Source organism: Apostichopus japonicus, chromosome 9 (assembly GCF_037975245.1).
Source record: "Apostichopus japonicus isolate 1M-3 chromosome 9, ASM3797524v1, whole genome shotgun sequence".
Classification (NCBI taxonomy): Eukaryota; Metazoa; Echinodermata; class Holothuroidea; order Aspidochirotida; family Stichopodidae; genus Apostichopus; species Apostichopus japonicus.
Genome location: NC_092569.1, coordinates 7,276,638 through 7,298,485, shown reverse-complemented (window position 1 = coordinate 7,298,485; position 21,848 = coordinate 7,276,638). Strand labels below are relative to the sequence as shown.

The window sequence follows — 21,848 nt, the reverse complement described above, 5'->3', positions numbered from 1 at the left end:
AGCTCAATGGATGGATGGCAACATTATTGCTTAACGGTATTGCGGGTTTCAACAAATTTAAAAGACCCATCGAAGATTACTCAATATGAGATATCGTTCGAAGTAAGACATACTTCTTTAAAATAAATCATCATGTGAAGGTCAACAAGGAGAAAAATAAAGGGAAATTGATTCGATCCTCAACTCCATTTGGTCGCCCGATAACTTCCTAAAACACCAGTTAGGCCCGTAAAGAACCAATTCGGACCCCTGGGCGATTAGGTCAAATGTCCTCCTTTATGACTTTATCAGTCTCTTGGCTGCATTCCATTGACCCACCCTCACACGCACACATCCACACCCGCACGCACGCACACACACACACTCATCCGCCTGCATGACTACAAAGGTTACGATTTCATCGAAACCAAAAAATGGTTCGCCAATCAGTGTTACTGTTAAGTACTTTTATTCGAGTACCAAGTGCTTCCGAGTACTTGAGGTTCCAAGTTCCAAGTGCCATAGTCCAATAATGGTAGTGGGGTCAAGTAGCAAGTACCGTCAGTGTCCGAGTACAGTATTTACCCAGTCCCGATACTTCTCATCCGTACATTTGATTAATTTAATATATATATACAATAACCTTATTGTTTCTAACTGATCCGAACGGTTGATTGTGATAATATTGCTTTGGATCTTTATTGTTTTTGACCAAATATCGAATGTCTCTATCTGTTGCAATGACAAAGTAGCAATTGTGTACACAGGGGTATTAGACCAATAATGAATGATACGAATTATTAAATACGCTATAAACAAACACCACTCGTGCATTCTATATATATCTTCCTTTATTATATACGCACTGTACTTGGTAATTTAAAAGTGAGATCCTGTTCGAGTATAGACGCAATAGTATCGGAATATTTCAGAGAAATGCAATGGAATGCCAAAAGAGTCGACAAATGAAATTGTGCGGATTTCTGAAGTAACGTCAGTTTTACAATACTGTTTTCATAGTACTCGTAAAACAAGTATACTTTAAGTCAAGTACAAGTTCGAGCACTTTAGCATCTTAGTTAGAATACTAAAAGACGAGTATGCCTACTTTAACATCCGAGTACACTGGAATTGATATTGAGTACTTCTTGTGTACCGAATACTTTCCCATACTGCCACTAACGGAAACTTAAAATCGGGATAAAGTCGCGGTTTAGAATCAACATGTATGGCTTTGATCACAATAAGAGCCTTATGTAGAAATGGCTCTGGTTTGGATGGCAAGAAAGCTGGAGCTATACAAGAACGTTACAATTTAAATGAAGGACTATGATTCACTGCTTCGTTCCTTATACAGAATACACAAGCCACCACACCCGGTCATGCCTACCTAATCTTTTACAAAACCGTGGTTTGTGGAGCTTTACAATTTCGCAACAGTTGAGTGGTTTTATGAACAACTTTTCCATTGAAATTTCAAATGGGTGATATTGTGTAGCAATAACACTGCAAAGGGTTGTACATGATGTCTGTTCAAGTATAGGGACACAATCCTATATTTCTAGTTATTGCTAGTTTAAACGTGGAGAGATACTGCTGTAACTATGGGTTTGGTCGCATGCATAACAATATTATTATTTAGATTCAGTTTGAGTATTGCCTATAGAGGTAAGTTTGATAGTAAGGTGATGGGATATCCGTATGGATGCTGTCGTCCCGATTCTTCTATAAATGTTGCTTATAAATACAACTTGTAAGTTGCTTGATTGCTATGTCTTTTTTCAACAGACGGTGACGTTCGGCTCGTGAACAGCATTTACTACGGTGAAGGTAGAGTTGAGGTATTTTACCAAGGATCCTGGGGTACAATATGCCAGAACGGATGGGGCTTGGAGGACGCTGAAGTCATCTGTAGACAACTTGGTAAGTATCACAGATTGGAAAAGCTCTTATTAAATCCAGCAGCAACATGAAACTTAAAGTGAAGAGACAATATTGGTCTGTGTTGAACTTAATAACATTTAGGTAAGGCATACATTCGGCTTTCCGGCAGAATATATGAGAATTACGTTAAGTGGGCAAGTACATGAATATCAGCAATGTGTGTAGTTTACATGAGGTCATAAACGAACATCGAACTTAAGCATAAAATAAATAAATTGTTAGCTATAGAAACAGACTATAGTCGCTGATAAATATTCACGTCTAAGAGGTTAAAACTTAATCTGTGAAATATATATCTGGTTCAGACAGCCGTCGTGGAAACAAGCTTGAATGTTTCTTCTGTGCCTGTTTGCTTCCTTGCCGGATGCAGAAGGAATCTTTGCGATTGTGTGTGTGCGTGTGCGTGTGTGTATATGTGACACTTGCTTGCAATCACCGTAACTAAAAAGTTCATTTGTGGGCTAACTTCATACTTGGTATGTGGATCCGTTTAATTGTGTACAAGTACCATATTCTTTTCTGTGACTGTCAATGGTCTTTTGGGGTCAAAAGAGGTCAAAGTCGACAAACTTCGTAAACACAATAACTCCAAAATTGCATATTTGTTGAAAATTATACTTAGTATGTAGACCCAGCTAAAAGAGTACAAGTACCTGATTGGGATTTGTAAAGGTCAAAGGTTACATGAGGTCAACATGTGTCAAAGTATATGTAATCCTTCTAATTTTTTTAAACACCTAAATTAAAGCTACAAGCTTTGGTTCTACCATGCTATGAGTTTTATTTTGGTGAACATACTTTGGTCGATTTCAGTTCAGTTTGGTGAACGGGCTCAATAAAAAAAAGATCTAGTGATCTTCAACTATACTTACATAGTCCTCCAGGAAATGAAATCTGCTTCAAATAATTGACACATTCTCATTCTGAGCGTCAAGTGTCAACAGGATATCTGAATTGGTCTCAAAATTTGCCTAATTCTCTGTGATTTATATAACGTGACTTGGCTTTGGCAGTAAGTTGTGAACATATATGACAGTGGTATCAACAATGTCATGTAAGTCTCATTCACGAATAACAATTATTAAAGGGATGGTTGGTGGCAGAACTGATTTGCTAGCTCAAAATTGTTAAAAGAAATTTCCATTTGCTCATACATCTAAGTGTCTATATTTCACCTAGAAAGACTTTTCTTCCTGGATATTGAAACATTCTGCAAAAAAATCTATACTGTAAAAATCCTTACCAGTGAATGAATTGGTTGATGCCCACAAGACATCTCTGATCGTTTCTGGTTCTCACTTAATTCTTCAACAAATTTAACTCACTTTCTCTACATAAGTAAGATGTGTCGAATTTTAAGCAAATTATTTGACAAGGAATTACAAAGCCAACTGGCTTTCTGGTTACAGTTATGTGTCCTGCTTGCTGGTCCATGAAGAATATTATATAGTTGATGCTGTTTTTGTCGAAACAGGATTTAGAAACGGGGCTCAAAGAGAGCTAAACCAAGCAACATTCGGTCAGGGCGAAGGTGCAGTGCTGCTAAGTGATGTTCGATGTCAAGGCAACGAGAATAATCTCCTAGGATGCGACAACGTTGTGGATAATTGGAACTCTAACAATTGCGATCATGGTGGAGATGCCGGTGTGAGATGCAACGGTGAGTTGTACAAATCAGTTACAAATGTTAACAGTCAGCTGTTATCGTGTGTGTGACGCCTTGCTTGTAAACACGGTATCTCAAGAAGGGAAGCTTAGACCAATCTCATATTTCGTTCGTAGTTGTGACACATTGTTTTTGTGGAGCTCACCACATTGAGTAGAAGGTGCGTATTGTATTTAGAGGAGGTCAAAGGTCAGTTGGAGTCACCAGGTGTCAAATTGTGAAAACCTTGTAAACACGATATCTCAAGAGGGGAAACCTTGGACCCATCTCATATTTAGTATGTACTTGTGACACGTTCAGTACAAGAAGAATATTGTTTTTTTTATGGAGGTCAAAGGTCATTTCTGGAAACCTTGTTTTATAATTTACCGTATCTACCACCGACCAGCCTATAAGATAACACGTGATTTACGCCTCATAAGAATATAAGAGGCTGTTGGCTATTGGAAATTATCTTATGGGCATCCGTAGAATTAGAACTCAGAATTCACACGAACAAACGGCCATTAATCGTTTCCTGTACTTTGTTTCTTTCATATTTATAACTTTTCCGTTGAACTGAAAATGCAAATATAATCAATCAAATCCTGCAAAGAGTTTCCAATATTGCACTAAATTCCTTCTTCATTGATCTTCCGTTTCCTTTTGATTTTTAATCTTGAAGACTTGTAGCAACTTCAGAACGCCATACGCACCGTCGATCCCGCCTTGAAAGGCAGTCATTATAGCAAATCCCTGAACAGAACAACCTGTGTGGTACACTTAAAAGAATTGTCTGGTAGCCCTTAGAAGATAACTTAAAAAACGATAAATAATTTTCCAAACATGTTTTCAAAGAAAGAGAATGCTGCATTTGACAGAGAAACGATTTTTTAATCGTTCAGGATGGATATTTCAAATATACTTTGAACAAAACGAACGTGACTGCAGACTGCCAAACAACCCACGCTCCAAACATTTCCTACAGTAATCACAACAAAAACTGCGTTTGAACACAGATGAATTTCTTCCTTAATCTTCGGTGAAATTTCTTATAAATTATATATGTTTTAAAACAATCGTTAATCCCTCATATATGTAGTGTATACGTGAATTCGTGATTTTTGTGTAACAGAAGATAAATTTGAACAGCAGACTCTTCGTTGTTTATACATTGCGCTGTCCATCTCAAATGCGAAGAATGTTCACATATAGGCTACTCTATGCAACAATATGTACGTCCCAACTGGGCATGGTAGGCTGTATACGTACGTTCGCGATGTGTATGTAATATATGATAAGCAATCAACTAGCTCTGCGTGTACACGCGAGAGTGTATTTCCTTCGGAAATGGGAGTACTAACTTCAAGTCGCTCGTTTTGCCTATTTGCCTGCATTCGTCATTCACCAAATTGATGCGTTCGAACAAACGGTTCTTTTGGTGAAACTGGTGATATTTAAAACCAGATTTCTACAAGAAGAACACTTCGAATGGGGACAATTCTCAAATCGTTAGAAAGAGAAAAATAAGAACTATAAGTACAATGTATCCAAATCATCCACCGCAGACAATTCCTTTAACTAATTATCGCAATAAACCTTATAAAAGTACCTAAGCGGACTTTCACGTGTCAGCTTGCACTTCGATGTACGCTTGAATAGACATGATTGTATAAAGTTCATTATGTTATAGCAGGGAGTTGTTGTTCCATAACAACTCCCTGGTTATAGCAAGAACTTCCTGGTGTTTTGTTTCGATGATAATTGTAACCTATGCAGTCATGCGGGCGGATGTACATATGTCAAATATATGGGTGTGGGTGCGTGCGTGTGCGACGCCTCGCATGTAAACACAATATCTCAAGAAGGGAAGCTTGGACCAATCTCATATTTGCTTAGTAGGTGTAACACATTAAGTAAAAGAAGCCTATTGTTTTTTAGAAAAGGTCAAGGTTATTTAGGGTCACCAGGGATCAAATTGTGAAAACTTTGTAAAGGCGATATCTCAAGAAGAGAAGATTAAACCAATCACATATAACTTGTGTAAGAGAACCGTATGTAGGAGAAGAAGCATATTGTTTTTGATGGAGGTCAATGGTCATTTGGGGGCACCAGGGCTCAAATTGTGGAGCTACCGTATGTCCCATTGATCAGCCTGTCAAATAACATGTGCTTTAAGGATAGGAGGCTGTTGGCAATTGGAAATAAGATTATGGGCATCCGTAGAATCCAATCAAGACAAGCGTAAAAATTTCCATAGCCTTTCAGCGCATCGCTCCGGAGCATACTTTGGATACATACATTGCGATCAAGAAGATGTACTCTTTGTACATACAGCGGAGTTATTGGAAGGTTTCCATCATATTTCGCAATTGTTGTTTGGATGCAGTTTACGAAACTTAACTGTCACCTAGTTAAATTTTTGACTATGACCAAACTATCAATGCGAATTAATTGTGTAAAACGTTCTTAGCTTGGCAGTGAGTTCATGAGCTGTGTCTGGATCGGCTGTTGATATCAATTTGTGTAGTCTCTTCCTACAGTTTCAGCATAGTTAGGCCTTGAAAGTAACGTTCGTCTAACGTCACGTTAGTGATTATGGGACAACTCGAGCCAACCTGGCTAGGCCTGTTGGCAAGTTTATGTAGTCTAGGCCAGCAACGGGGGGGGGGGGGGGGGGGGTAAACCACGTGAAGAATACCCGTCAGAATACCAATACACTTTAAGGAATTGTCTGGTGGAAGATTTTAATACATTGCCCTTGTACTTTGTAGTTCTAATTTTTTTCTTTCTAACCATGTAAAAAATGTCCCCATTTGACGGTTACTTCTTGTAGAAATCTGGTTTTCAAATTCACCAGTTTTCTCACCAAAAAGTACCGTTTGTTCGAACGCATCAATTTGGTGATTGACGTAGCGCAGGCAAATAGGCAAAATAGGCGACTTGAAGTTAGCACTCCCATTTCCGCAGCAAATAAACTCTCGCGTGTACACGCACAGATGATTGCCTATTACATATTACGTAGAAATCGCGAACGTATATATCCTACCATGCCCAGTTGGTATACTTGTATAGCGTTGCATATAATACACTCTCACACTCAAACCACAGTTCATGAACTGTTCTTCGAAATCGCTGAAATAAAATTCACGGATCAAATTTACAGTAAAAGGAAACACCGAAAGATGAAACATGGGGGAATCGATGTCAGAGCAGAATGTAGTACCGAGAAGCTTAGGCTTCGCAGAACTGTCCGATTGTAAACGTTAGAGTAGCCTACATGCGAACATTCTTCGCGTTGGAGCTGGATAGCGCGATGTATAAACAACGAAGAGTCTGCTGTTCAAACTAATCTTGTGTTACACGAAACCACCTATACACTACATATATGGCGGCTTAAGGAGTTTTTGAAAACATATCTAATTTATAAGAAATTCCACCGAAAATTAAGGAAGAAATTAATCTGTTTACAAACGCAGATTGTGTTGTGGTTACTGTAGGTACTGTACGGAGCGTGGGTTATGTCGCAATCTGTATTAGCGTAGATGACGTCACGTTCTGTACTGTTCAAATCATATTGTAAATGTTCATCCTTAACGATTAAAAAATCGTTTCTCTGTCAAACGCCACATTAGCGATCTCATACTTTGACAACATGTTTGAAAAATTATTAATCATTTTTTAAGGTAACTTCTTTGGGCCACCAGACAATTCTTTTAAGATGGCAAACATATCCTAAATGATTTCTTAGGGCATTTGCCCACTGGCGATCAGTCATAATTCGCAAAATATACAACAATTTAGGGAGTTTTGAGACAATTTTGCTGTCGTTGCTGCTAGGATTTTTTGGAAGATAGACGCTCTTACAACCTCAAATTTTCATTGCGTTAAAGATCGCTTTGAATTAGGCAGTGTAATGGAGTAATAGCGATATTTTCGCGCACCAATCTGCAGCTAAAAGACAGATAAATAAATGCTAATTGACTAAACTACATATAAAGATAATATTCCAATTTGCAGTTACGTAGCACCATGTATCTGCCTAAATAAAACCTTTGTTCATACAAAGTTTTGATGTTCTAGATCTGTGCTATAGAGATTTTAACAGCAGTCATAGTGGCGAGTGAATTTTGCGTTTTGGCGAGTAGACGTATTAGTCACGGTCGCCAAACAGCGAGTACATTTAAGTCATTTGTCAGGCTTGAAAACCTTTAAAACATGATTTCTCATGGTAGAAGTAATGGATACTTTTAATAGGCTACATGGTTTGTGGATTTGCCACATTGAGTACAGAATCCTGTTGCTTGTGAGGTCAATTCTCATTTGAGGTCACCAGATGTCAAACTCTGGAAAGCCTTTTACATGATATCTAACGATGGGAATTTTGGATACTTCTCATACTTGGTGTGTGGATGCATCACATTTATTAAAAGTCCCCTATTGTTTCTGGTGCAGGTGTGTTTTGCCACGTACAGTATAGACTGACCTGTGTTTACCATGCCGTAGTGAAATTGTACATCAAAATAGTGGTTTGGGGCCATTTATATTGTAACAGCTATTTCAGGTTTACAAGGTGTAGTCTACAGTATAGTGCAATGAAGCCATCCAAACCTCATAATAAGATTGCTTAGAGCTACAGACTGGTCTGGATATTTTAACTGCACAAACCAATGTCATATATGATCTACAATTATAGGTGCTGTACCACAATTAATCATTACATTGACTAAAGCATAGATTGAAGTTTGTTTTCAACAGGCTGCATATCCTACCCACTACATGATAGCCGAGAGCTATGCCGGCTATGGCACCTGCAAATTTCCGTATCGTGACCGTTTGGATTTGATCTAGAAAAGGAGCAATTTTATCATACTGAACCCCAACCCTTCCGTTTGCTCCTGCTCCACCAGAGCAATATCCACATTCAACCAAAGAAATTCCAAACTTCTTCATATTACCTTCAATCCACCTTATTTTCACACCATCTGTAATTTCACTTATGCTCTTTAATTCAATGGCAGAAGAGCAATGACTAAGACTGAAAATATGGCAAAACAAGAACTGCTTTAGGTCTTTTTAGATCTATATTGGGGGGAGGGGGTCGGGGTGCGAGGGTTAATCTTCCTCTGTATATTGTATGATATCACTTGTGAATTCTTTAAAAAAAGGCCCTGCTATTTTATACAACACATTACGTAGGTTTCATATATATATATATATATATATATATATATATATATATATATATATATATATATATATATATATATATATATATATATATATATATATATATATATATATATATATATATATATATATATATATATATATATATATATATATATATATATATATATACGGTGGAGGCTGGAAGTTTTTTCACTGTCCTGGATTTTCCTTCTCATTACGTTTTCGTTTATATATATTTGCCTTTTGTCGTTTACCTCCATTTCATTAACATAAAGTCTGTTCAAAGTATCTCTTTCGAGATCCGGCTTTAGGAATCACAAATGATTTTCGAGTTGGTTAGCATCATGTTTGATCTCTAGAGTAAGGCAAAATATGTCACCAAAATCAGAACTAGTATTGTTCGATACAGGTGTCAAACGCCTACAGTAAAATTACGACCTTCCTTACCGGTTTCGAACCTCTGGACATACAATCAGCGTCCATAGCCTAGTTGGTTAGGGTGTCCACGTACAAAGCGGGAGGCCCGGGTTCGAATCCTGGAAGTTTTGTCACTGTTCTGGATCTTCCTTCTCATTACGTTTTCATTTATATATATATATATATATATATATATATATATATATATATATATATATATATATATATATATATATATATATATATATATATATATATATATATACATAAAACAAGGATACATAGCATATATGCATTATATTTGCGATTTGTGATCTGTGATAACTTTTGGAGTTGCCGTGTACGTCGCTGCACACATGCCCATGCACAAAGATGTGTAATGAACTTGGTACATACAACGTTGCTATTGGAATGGACTATATCATTGTGAATCATCGGTATTATATCTTTGCTTCCGTTGTTGAAGTTTTCCGTCGTATTTCTCATTTGTCGAGATTCAGTGCCAAATAAAAACTTCAGGATTGGATGCAATAACGTTGGGGAAATGACCAGGCACCGTTTAAGAAAATTAACTGCCGCCTAGTTAGATGTGTTAGAGGCGACCAGACGCAAAATCTTGGGGACTATAGGGGGTAACTATCGCCCGGCGCCTGCTTAATGTACGGCTTGTACATTTAAAGGTGTACCACATTGAGTAGAAGTAGCCCGTTGTCTTTGGTAGAGATCAATCTGTATGTTGAAAACAAGAAAAGTTTCCATCTCGGTCATCAGGTGTCAATGTGAATATTGTTTGTCAAAGCTCAGTGCTTTTTGCTGTACTACGTAGATTGGAGTATGTTGTTCATCCTGGCTATACCCTACAGCCTAGTGTGTTACATTCATGTATAGATTATTCATGTAACATCATCGAAACCGCACTGCAGTTTTGTTGTCTGGTAAAGTAATTTCACTCAAGACGTTGTTGTGTTACACCAAAGAATAATGACAGATTTTACGATTTTCGTCGCTGCCAAAAGTACAAGTTTCTGAAGTTGAGTAAATCTATCTCCCACAATTACCATTTACTCTATCTATATATATATATATATATAAATATACCAATCACTATAACACACTGATATAAAGAAACCAACGTGCATCACACCAAGCAATAGCTTGATCAATGAGACATCTTTTAGTGAAGTAACGTTAAACATATGAACAAGCTGAATACAACCCATACTTTAACAGATTGAAACAATTCCATTGTGTTTGCTTTGTTTGAACAGCACCAAACTATAAGGGATGCTTTCCAGTTGGACCAATTATTAGTGGAAAAGCAGTTATTTCGATGGTTATGACGTTTGAGCTTTGCTACGACTTTTGCAAAGGGTACCAATTCTTTTGGATGCATGACGGGGATGGTTGCCGCTGCGGCAATACGTTAGGGAGTCAACCGTCCACCGACTTCGGCCAATGCACCACACACTGTGCTGGTGGCAGCGATTGGATTTGTGGCGGACGGGAATTTGCTGCTGTGTATGGAGGTAATATGCTTACTGATAATACTCACAATTGATGACTGCTATAGCTCATGAAAAGGGTTGTTTATAAATGACACATTTGATAAGCTCCGGTGGAAACTACGATAACGAATGATGAAATGTATTGTTTGGTTGTCAATGCAGAGTACGCAATAGTCTCTGTTCGCAAAAGAAAGCACCGTATTGTAGATTAACCATTGTGGCATTTAATATATATATATATATATATAGCCTAATGTAATTATAATCATAGTATTGTACATTAATGACTGTGCTCAATATGCAAATCCGACAATATGTACTTCCGTATGAATGTATACGTGTATGTATGTATCGACAAACTTTTGCTTTCGCCCATTCTGGGTCGAAATATGGCACGTTCTGGACACACTGAATATGATGAAAACTTCAGTTATAAGTATTTCGTTTCATTTTTATCACCTCCAGCACAAGTAGAGTTGCCATTTATAGCTTCTAATGGATTTCCGGGCCGATTGAATGAAGGTGTCATTAGTAACTTGGTTAGCGAGTTCGTACCACGTGAAAGTCCAGATTACATCTACATACGTGTACACCAGTTTGACTTACTGTCAATATCAGTTGAGGACTTTTTTAAGAATGTGAGCACAAATATCAAGAAAGGCTCAGACAACTACTGGATATCAGTGGGGAGTAATTCACTCCAGATTCAACTCGATGATACCAAGATAGGACCTAATGGTCTTCTGCTTGAATTTGGAGGTGAGGTTGAGAAGTGGTACTTATTTCGTCTCTCAGTAGTCAATATTATTTCTTTAACAAATGAAACGAAAATCAAATAAATTTGTATCGTAAGAGTGTTCAATTTACATCTCAGTTCCACGACTGTTTTACTTAGTTTTACGGTGGATCTATACTGAAACAAAACGGTTTCTTTCATTTCAAATCAGAAAACTTCTCTATGCATTGCTCGACATCTTTTAAGTATGATTGCATTATCCATTGATTGTTGTGAATGCAATCACCAGTAGCCTAGTCCAGTCTGTCGTAGTTAATATAGGGTTATGTAATCAGCTATGTTTGTGATGTTCTACTTTGTACACTGACAAACACTGTGATGCATAACATACCTAACTAATATCGATGAAGTTGAAAGTTACGCAGTATTCTATAGATTTTACGAGCATGCACGTTTTCTTTATCTAACGTTTTCGATACTTGGATTATTTTTGTTCAGAATTGCACGTTGGCCAATTTTTTTTGTTACAACAGAGGTTAAATAACTAATGAAAGGTGCTGTCTTTGTCGAATTTTCTTAGGCACTCACAAATAATTTAAACCATTATGTTACTGCAGAATAAGGGACATAACATAACATAGCTTTAAAGGGTACATTCACTGATTGACAGCATTACATAACGTAGCACCAACGATACATTTTAATATCAGTTTCAATTTTCATTTGTATTCCTTAGAGGGTCACTTTTGCCCGCAGCCAATGTTCATTTCCAATGGACTATTCTCTACCATGTCTCTTCCACCATTCACTGTCGGAAACCAGTTTGATGTTGATTGTAACTCACGGTACATACCATTCGACAAAACAGTTTTCTGCAGAGCGGATGGGACCGTTAATCGACCTATCAGATGTAAGCATGGAACACGTCAATTACTTTAGAATTATAGGGCCTACTGATTCATCTGTTTACGATCCATGATCGCCTAATGAAACGTAGAACATCAAAGACAATCAAAGCAGCTTGTAGAATTGGAGACTACACACACCCATTAGTGTTGTAACCAATGCAAAGTCAAGTCACGCGTCATTTCATGTTATTGCAATTGAAGCCAAAAAACAGTCATATATATAGTGCAGGTTACTGCGCAATGAATTTATACACTTTTGTGAGTTGATGAGGGTCCGGTGAATGGAGTGTATGTGAAATCTGTTGCACTGAGGCGAGTAATTTTAATAAAATAATAATAATAATAGGAAGAACTTAATTGTAAAACAGCTAGGCCTATACTCCACCCCCCCCCCCCCACCCCGCTTCTCTGAATCAGGGTAACAATTCCCTTCTGAAGAAATAACCGTGACTGACTTATGGTGATCCTGCAGGGACAAACCAGTTGTACATATTAACTGTGCTTAGTGTATCACACGACAACACGTCGCAAGAGTTGATCATTTTCGATGTAACGTTAGCGTAAGTCGTCAGCTCGACAATAATATACACAATTGTCGAGATGTCGGCAGTGCCTTCAGAACTACTACACTGACCACAGCCACTAACGTTATACAGTCTGTGTACCGTCATGTGGAACATCTCTCTAGTCTTATGCACTACCATTTAAAACGATCAACCCAGTATTGAAACAATTCATCATCGTTAAGTTTCTCACCAGTAGCGGCGGAAGGTTCATGTATGGAGGTAAAAACATCGAGGGACAGTGAGAAATACGACTTTGATTGAAGAGGCAAACCACAAAATTGCCTAAAAATGTTCCATGAAAATTGATTCATTGCACTGTCCGTACCAAAAATTCCAATACCTGAACGTTTTCAGACACATTTTTTAGACTTTTTGATTCCTGCCGAAGGCAAAATGAATCGATGCGATGGTGGTGGCGCGTGTGAGTGCGCGTTCGTGTGTGTATGTGAGACACTTGCTCGTAAAAGCTTTAACTTCAGGAGTAGAACTGAGGTTCATTTCATATTTCGTAGTTGGTCCCCCTTAGGTAGAACTGATTTGAGATTGTCGTTGGTATAATTCAAATGTAATTTGAGGTCAGCACGGGTCAAAGTCTCAAAGTCACAATATCTCAAGAAATAGAAGTTGCAGGAAATTCAAACTTGGTGTGTAGCTTTCCGTCTGTGAGTAGAGGATCTGTAGTGTTTTCCACGATGTGAAAGGTCATTTGAGGTCAACAGAGGGAAAATGTGTAAAAATCTTGTAAACATGATACCATCAAGGAAGTTCGCCTATATGGTTATCATATTTGAGACGTGGATTTATTTTAATTAGTTCAGCGACTAGGTTGGAGGTCAAAGGTCATTTGGGGTCAGCGGTGTGCAAAATGTGAACATATCAATGTGGTATATCTCTAGAACTAGAACATTAAAGGAGCTCATATATGTATATGGTACGAGAGCCTTGTATGTTGTACAGTGTGAACACACATTCATGTAGGTCAGAGTTCATTTCACGTTACCAGGACTCTGCAAACTGTATGCTCCCAAAAGAAAAGATAATAGCGTTAATCGTTCATACTTGTGTTAAAATTAAATCATATTGCACATTTAAGAAACCGCAGTCAATGAACCATCGAAACGTATCCTGCTCTAGAACGTTAGAATATGGTAATATTAAAATATTTATGATGCAATATTGTCATGGGGATATCTCGTTTTGTCATCATTACTTGCTGTAGTCAAATGTTCCTATACATAGTTACCACTGAAGTATGCTAGAATATGCTAAAAAGCCAAGTACTGCACTGAAACCACTCAGCATGATATTCGACTTCTTTTGCGAGTGGAACGTAAGTGTCAGAACACTTAAAAATATTGGTAGCGTCTACTCCTTTAATGTCCATAAGTCAAATAAAGTTAAGTCAAGTCACAAGTCATTTTATCGGCAGTTCAAGTCAAGTTATAGTTAATTTATTTCCAAGTCAAGTCATACGTCAGTTGTCGTCGAGTCGACTCAAGTCAGAAGTCAAGAAAGATGTGACTCGAGTCCGACTCAATTCCAAGTCAATGATTCGAGTCAACAACACTGAAACAAACACCCACTACACACACACACACACACTCACCGGCAAACTACATCATTAATACAAACTGTGTAATTTTAGCTGAAATGCTTACTGTTACTACAAAATGTACATAGGTTCAAATAAAACAAAATTAGTAAACAGTTGTTCAAAGGTGCTAAAAGACAGTTGCATGAAATTAATTACAATACACTTGTTCAATATAGATACAATTTCATCAGTTTCTTGATAATGGTTATATTGGCACAACAATTTGTTTCAGTTGAAATTATCGGAAAGTTTTGCCCACTGTTGATTGATCAAATGTTGAAAATTAGTTCAGGTATAAGCTGACAGAGGTAAAGATGATATTCAACGAACACATGGTACACAGGTATACACCCGGGTAGTATAACGAATAACCGAAGATGTTTTATCTAGTTTAATTGTCGCTTTTGTCACCTGCAGGTGACGCTGGATTTTCCACGACGACCAACTTGCCCCAGACACCAGCAGTACAGTCGTCAAGCATGGCTCCTAACACACCTGTAAGAACTTTCCCAAGAAATCCACCAATCATTACAGGTACGCATGCGCAATAGCTACGTTTACTTAAATTATACCTTGTCATTCTCTCATCGCTCCTCTACTTGTGGTCAGTTAGTCATTGTTCTCAGTGACCATAGCAAGGTTTGACATGGTAAAAGCTCATGTTGCTGAGTAGCGAGGTTCACTTATGGTAGAGCGAGCGGAAGTGAATACCCGGGAGAGGGTTGAAGAGCTGTCCGTTCGTGTGTGAGTGCGTTGGTGTCGAATTCTGCCTGAGGACTCGAACAAAAGAATTCCAGGTCCTCGGATGTGATTTCTTAAGAATCACCACGTCCTCGCAAGAATTCCTTTGTTAAGGGATATTATGCATTCCATTATAAACATTAACCAATCCATCACTCTTCAACAGTCACTTATGGTACTTATATACGACGTAGTTACTTTCCAAAACTTTGCCCTTTCGCGAATAATTCAAAGTTTTGGCAAATAAGTACATATTCGTGATTGTATGATTATTTACTACACAATAAGTACTAAAGGCAAAATTTGAATTTGCATAATGGGGCTTTAAGTTGTTGTTAATTTATTATAGTTAAGAATCGAACAATATCAAGTTTCGTAATTTCCAATGCATGTACGTGCTGGTGTGTTTTTTGTTTGTTGCCTTGCAGCACCTGGACAATGCTCAGTACCTGTAGTCACAAACGGCAAAGTAAATGGAACAGCAGTTCGTGACGTAGTGTCAGTTGGGACAGTTTTAAGTGTTTCTTGTAATCCAATTTTTGAAGCCGTGGAGGATACATCTACATGTCAACGGAATGGAACATTTATACCAACGCCAGAATGTCGCATGAATCAGACCACATTTATAATTGGTGAGTTGAGTCGGATAATAAGAAACAGAAATTGATTTCTGAGTGCTTTGTGTCACCCCGATTCGTTGCAATAAGACCTACTATTATGCGTAAAACATGTGTTTTTAATCAACAGTAACTTTTTGAAATTCTGGTGCAAGAATGTATCTTTTACTATATTGCAAGTCCTACATGTGTTCCTAATGATACCTTTGGCGTTAGTATTATCATTCCGTATCACATTCAAATTCGCGATTTCTCACGATTATAGTACTGCTAGACATGAACGTATATAGTGTTCCAAATATCTCACTATAATATATATAGTTCTGCTAGACATGAACATATATAGTGTTCCAAATATCTCACGATTATAGTACTGCTAGACATGAACATATATAGTGTTCCAAATATCTCACGATTATAGTACTGCTAGACATGAACATATATAGTGTTCCAAATATCTCACGATTATAGTACTGCTAAACATGAACATATATAGTGTTCCAAATATCTCACGATTATAGTACTGCTAGACATGAACATATATAGTGTTCGGAATATCTCACCGTTGTAGTACTGCTAGACATGAACATATATAGTGTTCCAAATATCTCACTATAATATATATAGTTCTGCTAGACATGAACATATATAGTGTTCCAAATATCTCACTATTATAGTACTGCTAAACATGAACATATATAGTGTTCGGAATATCTCACCGTTGTAGTACTGCTAGACATGAACATATATAGTGTTCCAAATATCTCACTATAATATATATAGTTCTGCTAGACATGAACATATATAGTGTTCCAAATATCTCACTATTATAGTACTGCTAAACATGAACATATATAGTGTTCCAAATATGTCACTATTATAGTACTGCTAGACATGAACATATATAGTGTTCCAAATATCTCACGATTATAGTACTGCTAGACATGAACATATACAGTGTTCCAAATATCTCACGATTATAGTACTGTTAGACATGAACATATATAGTGTTCCAAATATCTCACGATTGTAGTACTGCTAAACATGAACATATATAGTGTTCCAAATATCTCACAATTATAGTACTGCTAGACATGAACATATACAGTGTTCCAAATATCTCACGATTATAGTACTGCTAGACAAGAACATATATAGTGTTCCAAATATCTCACGATTATAGTACTGCTAGAAATGAACATATATAGTGTTCCAAATATCTCACGATTATAGTACTGTTAGACATGAACATATGTAGCGTTCCAAATTTCTCACGATTATAGTGCTGCCAGACATGAGCATATAAAGTGTTCCAAACACTCACGATTACAGTACTGCTAGACATGAACATACATAGTGTTCCAAATATCTCACGAATATAGTACTGCTAGACATGAACATACATAGTGTTCCAAATATCTCACTATTATAGTACTGTTAGACATGAACATATATAGTGTTCCAAATATCCCACTATTATAGTACTGTCTCTTTTATAGCCTTGTCTCTATCCTTCACATCTCTAACTATAACATCTTTTAATTCTGTTATTTTATGTTATTATATTTGTAAACACAAAAGTTTTTCATTCAGCAATGTTCTTACTCTTGTCACTACAAACATCGACACAATACATAATTTGAAGTGTTTTTTGAATTTATTTCAACAGTTCTTGTGGCAGCTTCGGTCGCGGCCATATTCATTTTGATCCTGGTTGCCATATTGTGTTTACTTGCTTTCTATTTTTCAAAGAAAAGGAAAAGGTAAGTCCGGCAATGTAAGGTAATGTACAGTTCGTTGTTGTAGGAAAAGACAATTGTTTCATTGTTTCTTTGTCTTTCGAGCACATACAAGGAATGATTACAGTGTCATAATGACATTTGAACCGTTATATGTGCACAGTGTATAGTTGTAGAATCAGCTCACCGTCATGTCACAGTGAGAAAAATCAATCTAAGGAAACGACGAATGCTAGGAGTGCATTTTACAATCACATTCGTGTTAGGCATTGTTCTGCAGTCACTAACGCTTAACTTAAATGCCATAAGTCTGTTCCGCTTATATGAAGATCAGGCGCGTATCCAGGATTTTCTAACCCGGGGGGCGCGAATTACTATCTAAGCGGAGCGCCACCATCAGTTGGCGCGCAGCGTACGAGAAAATTTCTTGTTTTGAAACCCCCCAGATCACCGGAAACGGCACTTCTCGGGCTTGAAATGACCAACCAGATGTACACTTTTGGCCTGAGAACCAAGTATTTCCTAATAGTTTTTTTTTTCCATCCATAACCTTTTTGAAGATTGTCAACCCGGCACACGTCATGTTCGACCTGATCGCATGTCCTGTGGGTCTTTGCTTTTGTAGGTGATTCTACGTCGCGGCCCACAATACCCGTCAGCCCCACTTTTCAAAGTTTTAAGCCCCAAATTTGTTCAGAATTTGAAAATTCACATTTCTCGTGAATAAACTCACTTCAAAACATACCCATAATGTTGTACAAAATTTCATCTATGGACAACCAATAAAGAAAAACTACCTTCAACCCCTAACAGACCGGTCAAAATTGCACGAGTAGAGGGAAGTGTGATGCAGAATGTTGGTCAGAAATTTTCGAAAATTCAGACACAGTTAATTTATTGGTGTACAAATATGAAACCCCTTATAACGGCTATTATAAAACTTGGTTGAAGGAAATGAAAAAATAGCAGATATTTCCGAAACCGAACACTACACACATAGGCGTAGGAGGCGCGGCGGCAGTGGCGGAGCTAGGGGTATTTGGTCAGGAGCGGCGAGAAAGGTTTGTAGGGGCGCTTTCCACACTATTTAAGCGGAGCGCCACCACTGGTTGGCGCGTAGCGCACAGACAAATTTTGAGTAAAGATACTCCCTAGATCGCCGGAAATGACCCTTTCAGGGCCTGGCTAATTTGCAGATAAACGAAGAATAGGGTGTCATTGCCAAATTACACCAACAAAATGTGACAATGTCAATAAGTAGATGAGAGCGCAATAAAAAAGTCAATAATTTAGAATAAGTAAAAAGTGGTAAAGAGCTGAAAAAGGCGCCAGCAGTCCATTTGAGTCCGTCAGGGGTAGCATCCGCCCCCTGACCGTATGGACGCTCCTCCACTGCGCGGCGGGGGTGCAGGCCCTAATTCGCCATTACTAATGTAAAAGAAACTTTTGACATAATTGGACCTCCATGCTTTTTATACATCTACATGAGACATGTCGTTGTTTACATTAGCATCCCGCGGTATACTGCACAATTTGAACGGACCGTACGGTACATGATGACATGCGATGTAATAACCGATGCTTGCTTATAGGATATTGACATTGACACGTTGAACGCGCGCTTTGCGCGCGAAAATTTCTGTTTATTTTTTCAGGCAAGTCGGACAGTTTTGAGGATTTTCATCCTGGAACGCCATTTTCATGCTCACTGATATAATGTGATATCTGCTGTTTGCGTTACAAATTCGAACAGGCGCGTAGCGAGGAATTTGCCAAGGGAGGAGCGAAGCCTGTAGGCAAATTATCTAAGCGTAGCGCCACCATAGGTTGGCGCGAAGCGTACAAGAAAAATTTGGCCGAAAATGCCTCCCAGATCGCTGGAAATGGCACTACCCAGGACCATTTGTTAGCGCGAAGCGTACAAGCAAATTTTGGCCGAAAATGTCTCCCAGATCGCTGGAAATGACACTTCCCAGGCCTTGTAAGTTGCATCTAAGCACTTTCTATTTTGAAATTACTTAGCGATATCATTTAAAAAAATGCTGAATGGGGGGGGGGCGGCCGCCCCCATCCCAAACTGCGTCATGCACCCCGACGACACGGTCGAGTTCGAGACCAGCCACAGTTAGTTTCATAGCACAATTCTACAGACGCGTTATGATAGACCATATATAGTACATATATATAGATCATTAGTGAGAGAGGAAAATGGAAACGTCAAAAAAATGGAGTTGTCGGTGTAAGGGGTAGGGTGAGGCACACTTTTACGAAATCATTGATCCGTCACTGGCTACCCTTCAGCGCTGTAATGATGTCACTGTTCCTCTTTCTCTTCCCGGTGTCTTCGCGTTTTTCTTTTACTTCCTCCTTTTCTCCTTCTTCTCTCTTTCTTCTTTTTCTTTTCCCTTCCTTCCTCTCCTCCTCCTCTTTTTCCCCTCGTTTTTCCTTTTTTCTTCTCTTCTTTTTCTCTCCTCTTTTTCTTACCCGGGGGGCGCGCGCCCCCAACGCCCCCCCCCCCTGGATACGCACCTGAAGATCTGTTCCGGGTGAAACCCACCGGTTGGTATCTGGACAGCATAAGATATGGAGTCAACTTTCGTTTGGAAAACATTTACATATAAATCGATTGGAATTTCTGCGAGTACATATTCTCTACACACTTTTAGCAAGCTGCTGCAAAATGAAGTTTGTCTGCTGTGGTTTGGTTTAGCTTATTTCTTGTCATTTAATGCCTTATGTAACCAATTACTTCCAGACTCGCTATGGAAACTCGTTAACACAGTAAGGTAACAGAATGTTATTTGAGTCATGAACTAAATGTTTTTAAACACGGAGAGCAATTGTTATCAGATGGTAGCCTTTTAAATTTCGATCAATGTAATCTCTACAGGAGGGTTCGAGATCACCAAAGGCGATCCCAGCAGGAAGGGGACGACTTTTCTTCCCCTTATGGAGGCCCTCCTCCTATTACGGACAACGATGACACGGACACTATTATACATCTACCAGGAGAAGAAGATTTACCCCCTCCCGAAAATGACATTTCACTAAACGAAGACAGACCACCACAACCAATCCCAGAGATTTCTGAGACAAATGGATTAGGGGAAGAAGAGGCCGATGCTCTGCAAGGGTTGAATGATGTCGTGCAGGACATGGAGTTGCAACAATTATACGGACAGGTCTTAAGGCCAACCATTCCAGCATCAAGTGGCTTTGGCGGACATTTTGCAAGACCTTAAATCCGATTTCGGGCTTCTTTAATTAAGATAATAAATATACTGCTCACATAGATATCAAATTTAAAGAAGTATAGTCTGTGTTATTCAATGTGGAATTTTATTTGAGTTGATGTTTGTCTAATAATTATTAGGGCTATAGCACTGTTTTCCATTTTTAGTGGGAAACTCCTCTGTCTACAAATCGAATGAATAAAGAAAATCAACAACTATAAAATATATATCTGGTTGATTTCAACATTCTTTCCTCTGGTATGTAAAATATTTACAAACTAAAAACGGCAAATATTATATTTTTCTGTCAGAATGTATTACCACAATAAAATCACAAATATCAGTTTACAAGTAGACATAATAGAAAAAGGGGCAAAAAAGGGGCAAAAAAGGGGCAAAAGAAAAGGTCAACATTACACACAACTGTTAATGTCTGTATAAGTCTATGGCTACACCCTTACATACATTATAGAATATTTTATACCACGTATTAGTCTATGGTTACACCCTTAAATACACAATAGAGTATTTTATACCTGCACGTATAAGTACATGGCTACACCCTTAAATACACAATAGAGTATTTTATACCAAGTTTATGTCTATAGCTACACCCTTAAATACACAATAGAGTATTTTATACCACGTATTAGTCTATGGTTACACCCTTAAATACACAATAGAGTACTTTATACCACGTATTAGTCTATGGTTACACCCTTAAATACACAATAGAGTATTTTATACCTGCACGTATAAGTATATGGCTACACCCTTAAATACACAATAGAGTATTTTATACCACGTATTAGTCTATGGTTACACCCTTAAATACACAATAGAGTATTTTATACCACGTATATATGGATACACCCTTAAATACACAATAGAGTATTTTATACCACGTATTAGTCTATGGTTACACCCTTAAATACACAATAGAGTATTTTATACCTGCACGTATAAGTATATTGCTACACCCTTAAATACACAATAGAGTATTTTATACCTGCACGTATTAGTATATTGCT

The 21,848-nt window shown here is 37.9% G+C and overlaps 1 protein-coding gene across 1 annotated transcript; it reads left to right on the top strand.

Annotated features, from left to right (window-relative positions):
- The first annotated feature begins 1,477 nt into the window (after window positions 1-1,477).
- Window positions 1,478-21,804, top strand: LOC139973203 (uncharacterized). The gene is made up of 10 exons (XM_071979715.1): window positions 1,478-1,647; window positions 1,768-1,902; window positions 3,398-3,583; window positions 10,447-10,704; window positions 11,149-11,442; window positions 12,156-12,329; window positions 14,905-15,021; window positions 15,657-15,860; window positions 17,515-17,608; window positions 20,475-21,804. The coding sequence occupies exons 1-10, from the start codon at window positions 1,584-1,586 to the stop codon at window positions 20,824-20,826; spliced, it is 1,878 nt and encodes a 625-aa protein (XP_071835816.1). The 5' UTR covers window positions 1,478-1,583; the 3' UTR covers window positions 20,827-21,804.
- The last annotated feature ends 44 nt before the right edge of the window (window positions 21,805-21,848 follow it).

What these genes read in the sequence shown, in the direction of transcription:
- LOC139973203 (XM_071979715.1), top strand. Translation starts at nt 1,584, where the DNA reads ATGGGTTTGGTCGCATGCATAACAATATTATTATTTAGATTCAGTTTG. An exon ending in TGCCGGTGTGAGATGCAACG is followed by an intron (nt 3,584 to 10,446) that starts GTGAGTTGTACA and finishes TTGTTTGAACAG; the next exon opens with CACCAAACTATAAGGGATGC. An exon ending in AAATCCACCAATCATTACAG is followed by an intron (nt 15,022 to 15,656) that starts GTACGCATGCGC and finishes GTTGCCTTGCAG; the next exon opens with CACCTGGACAATGCTCAGTA.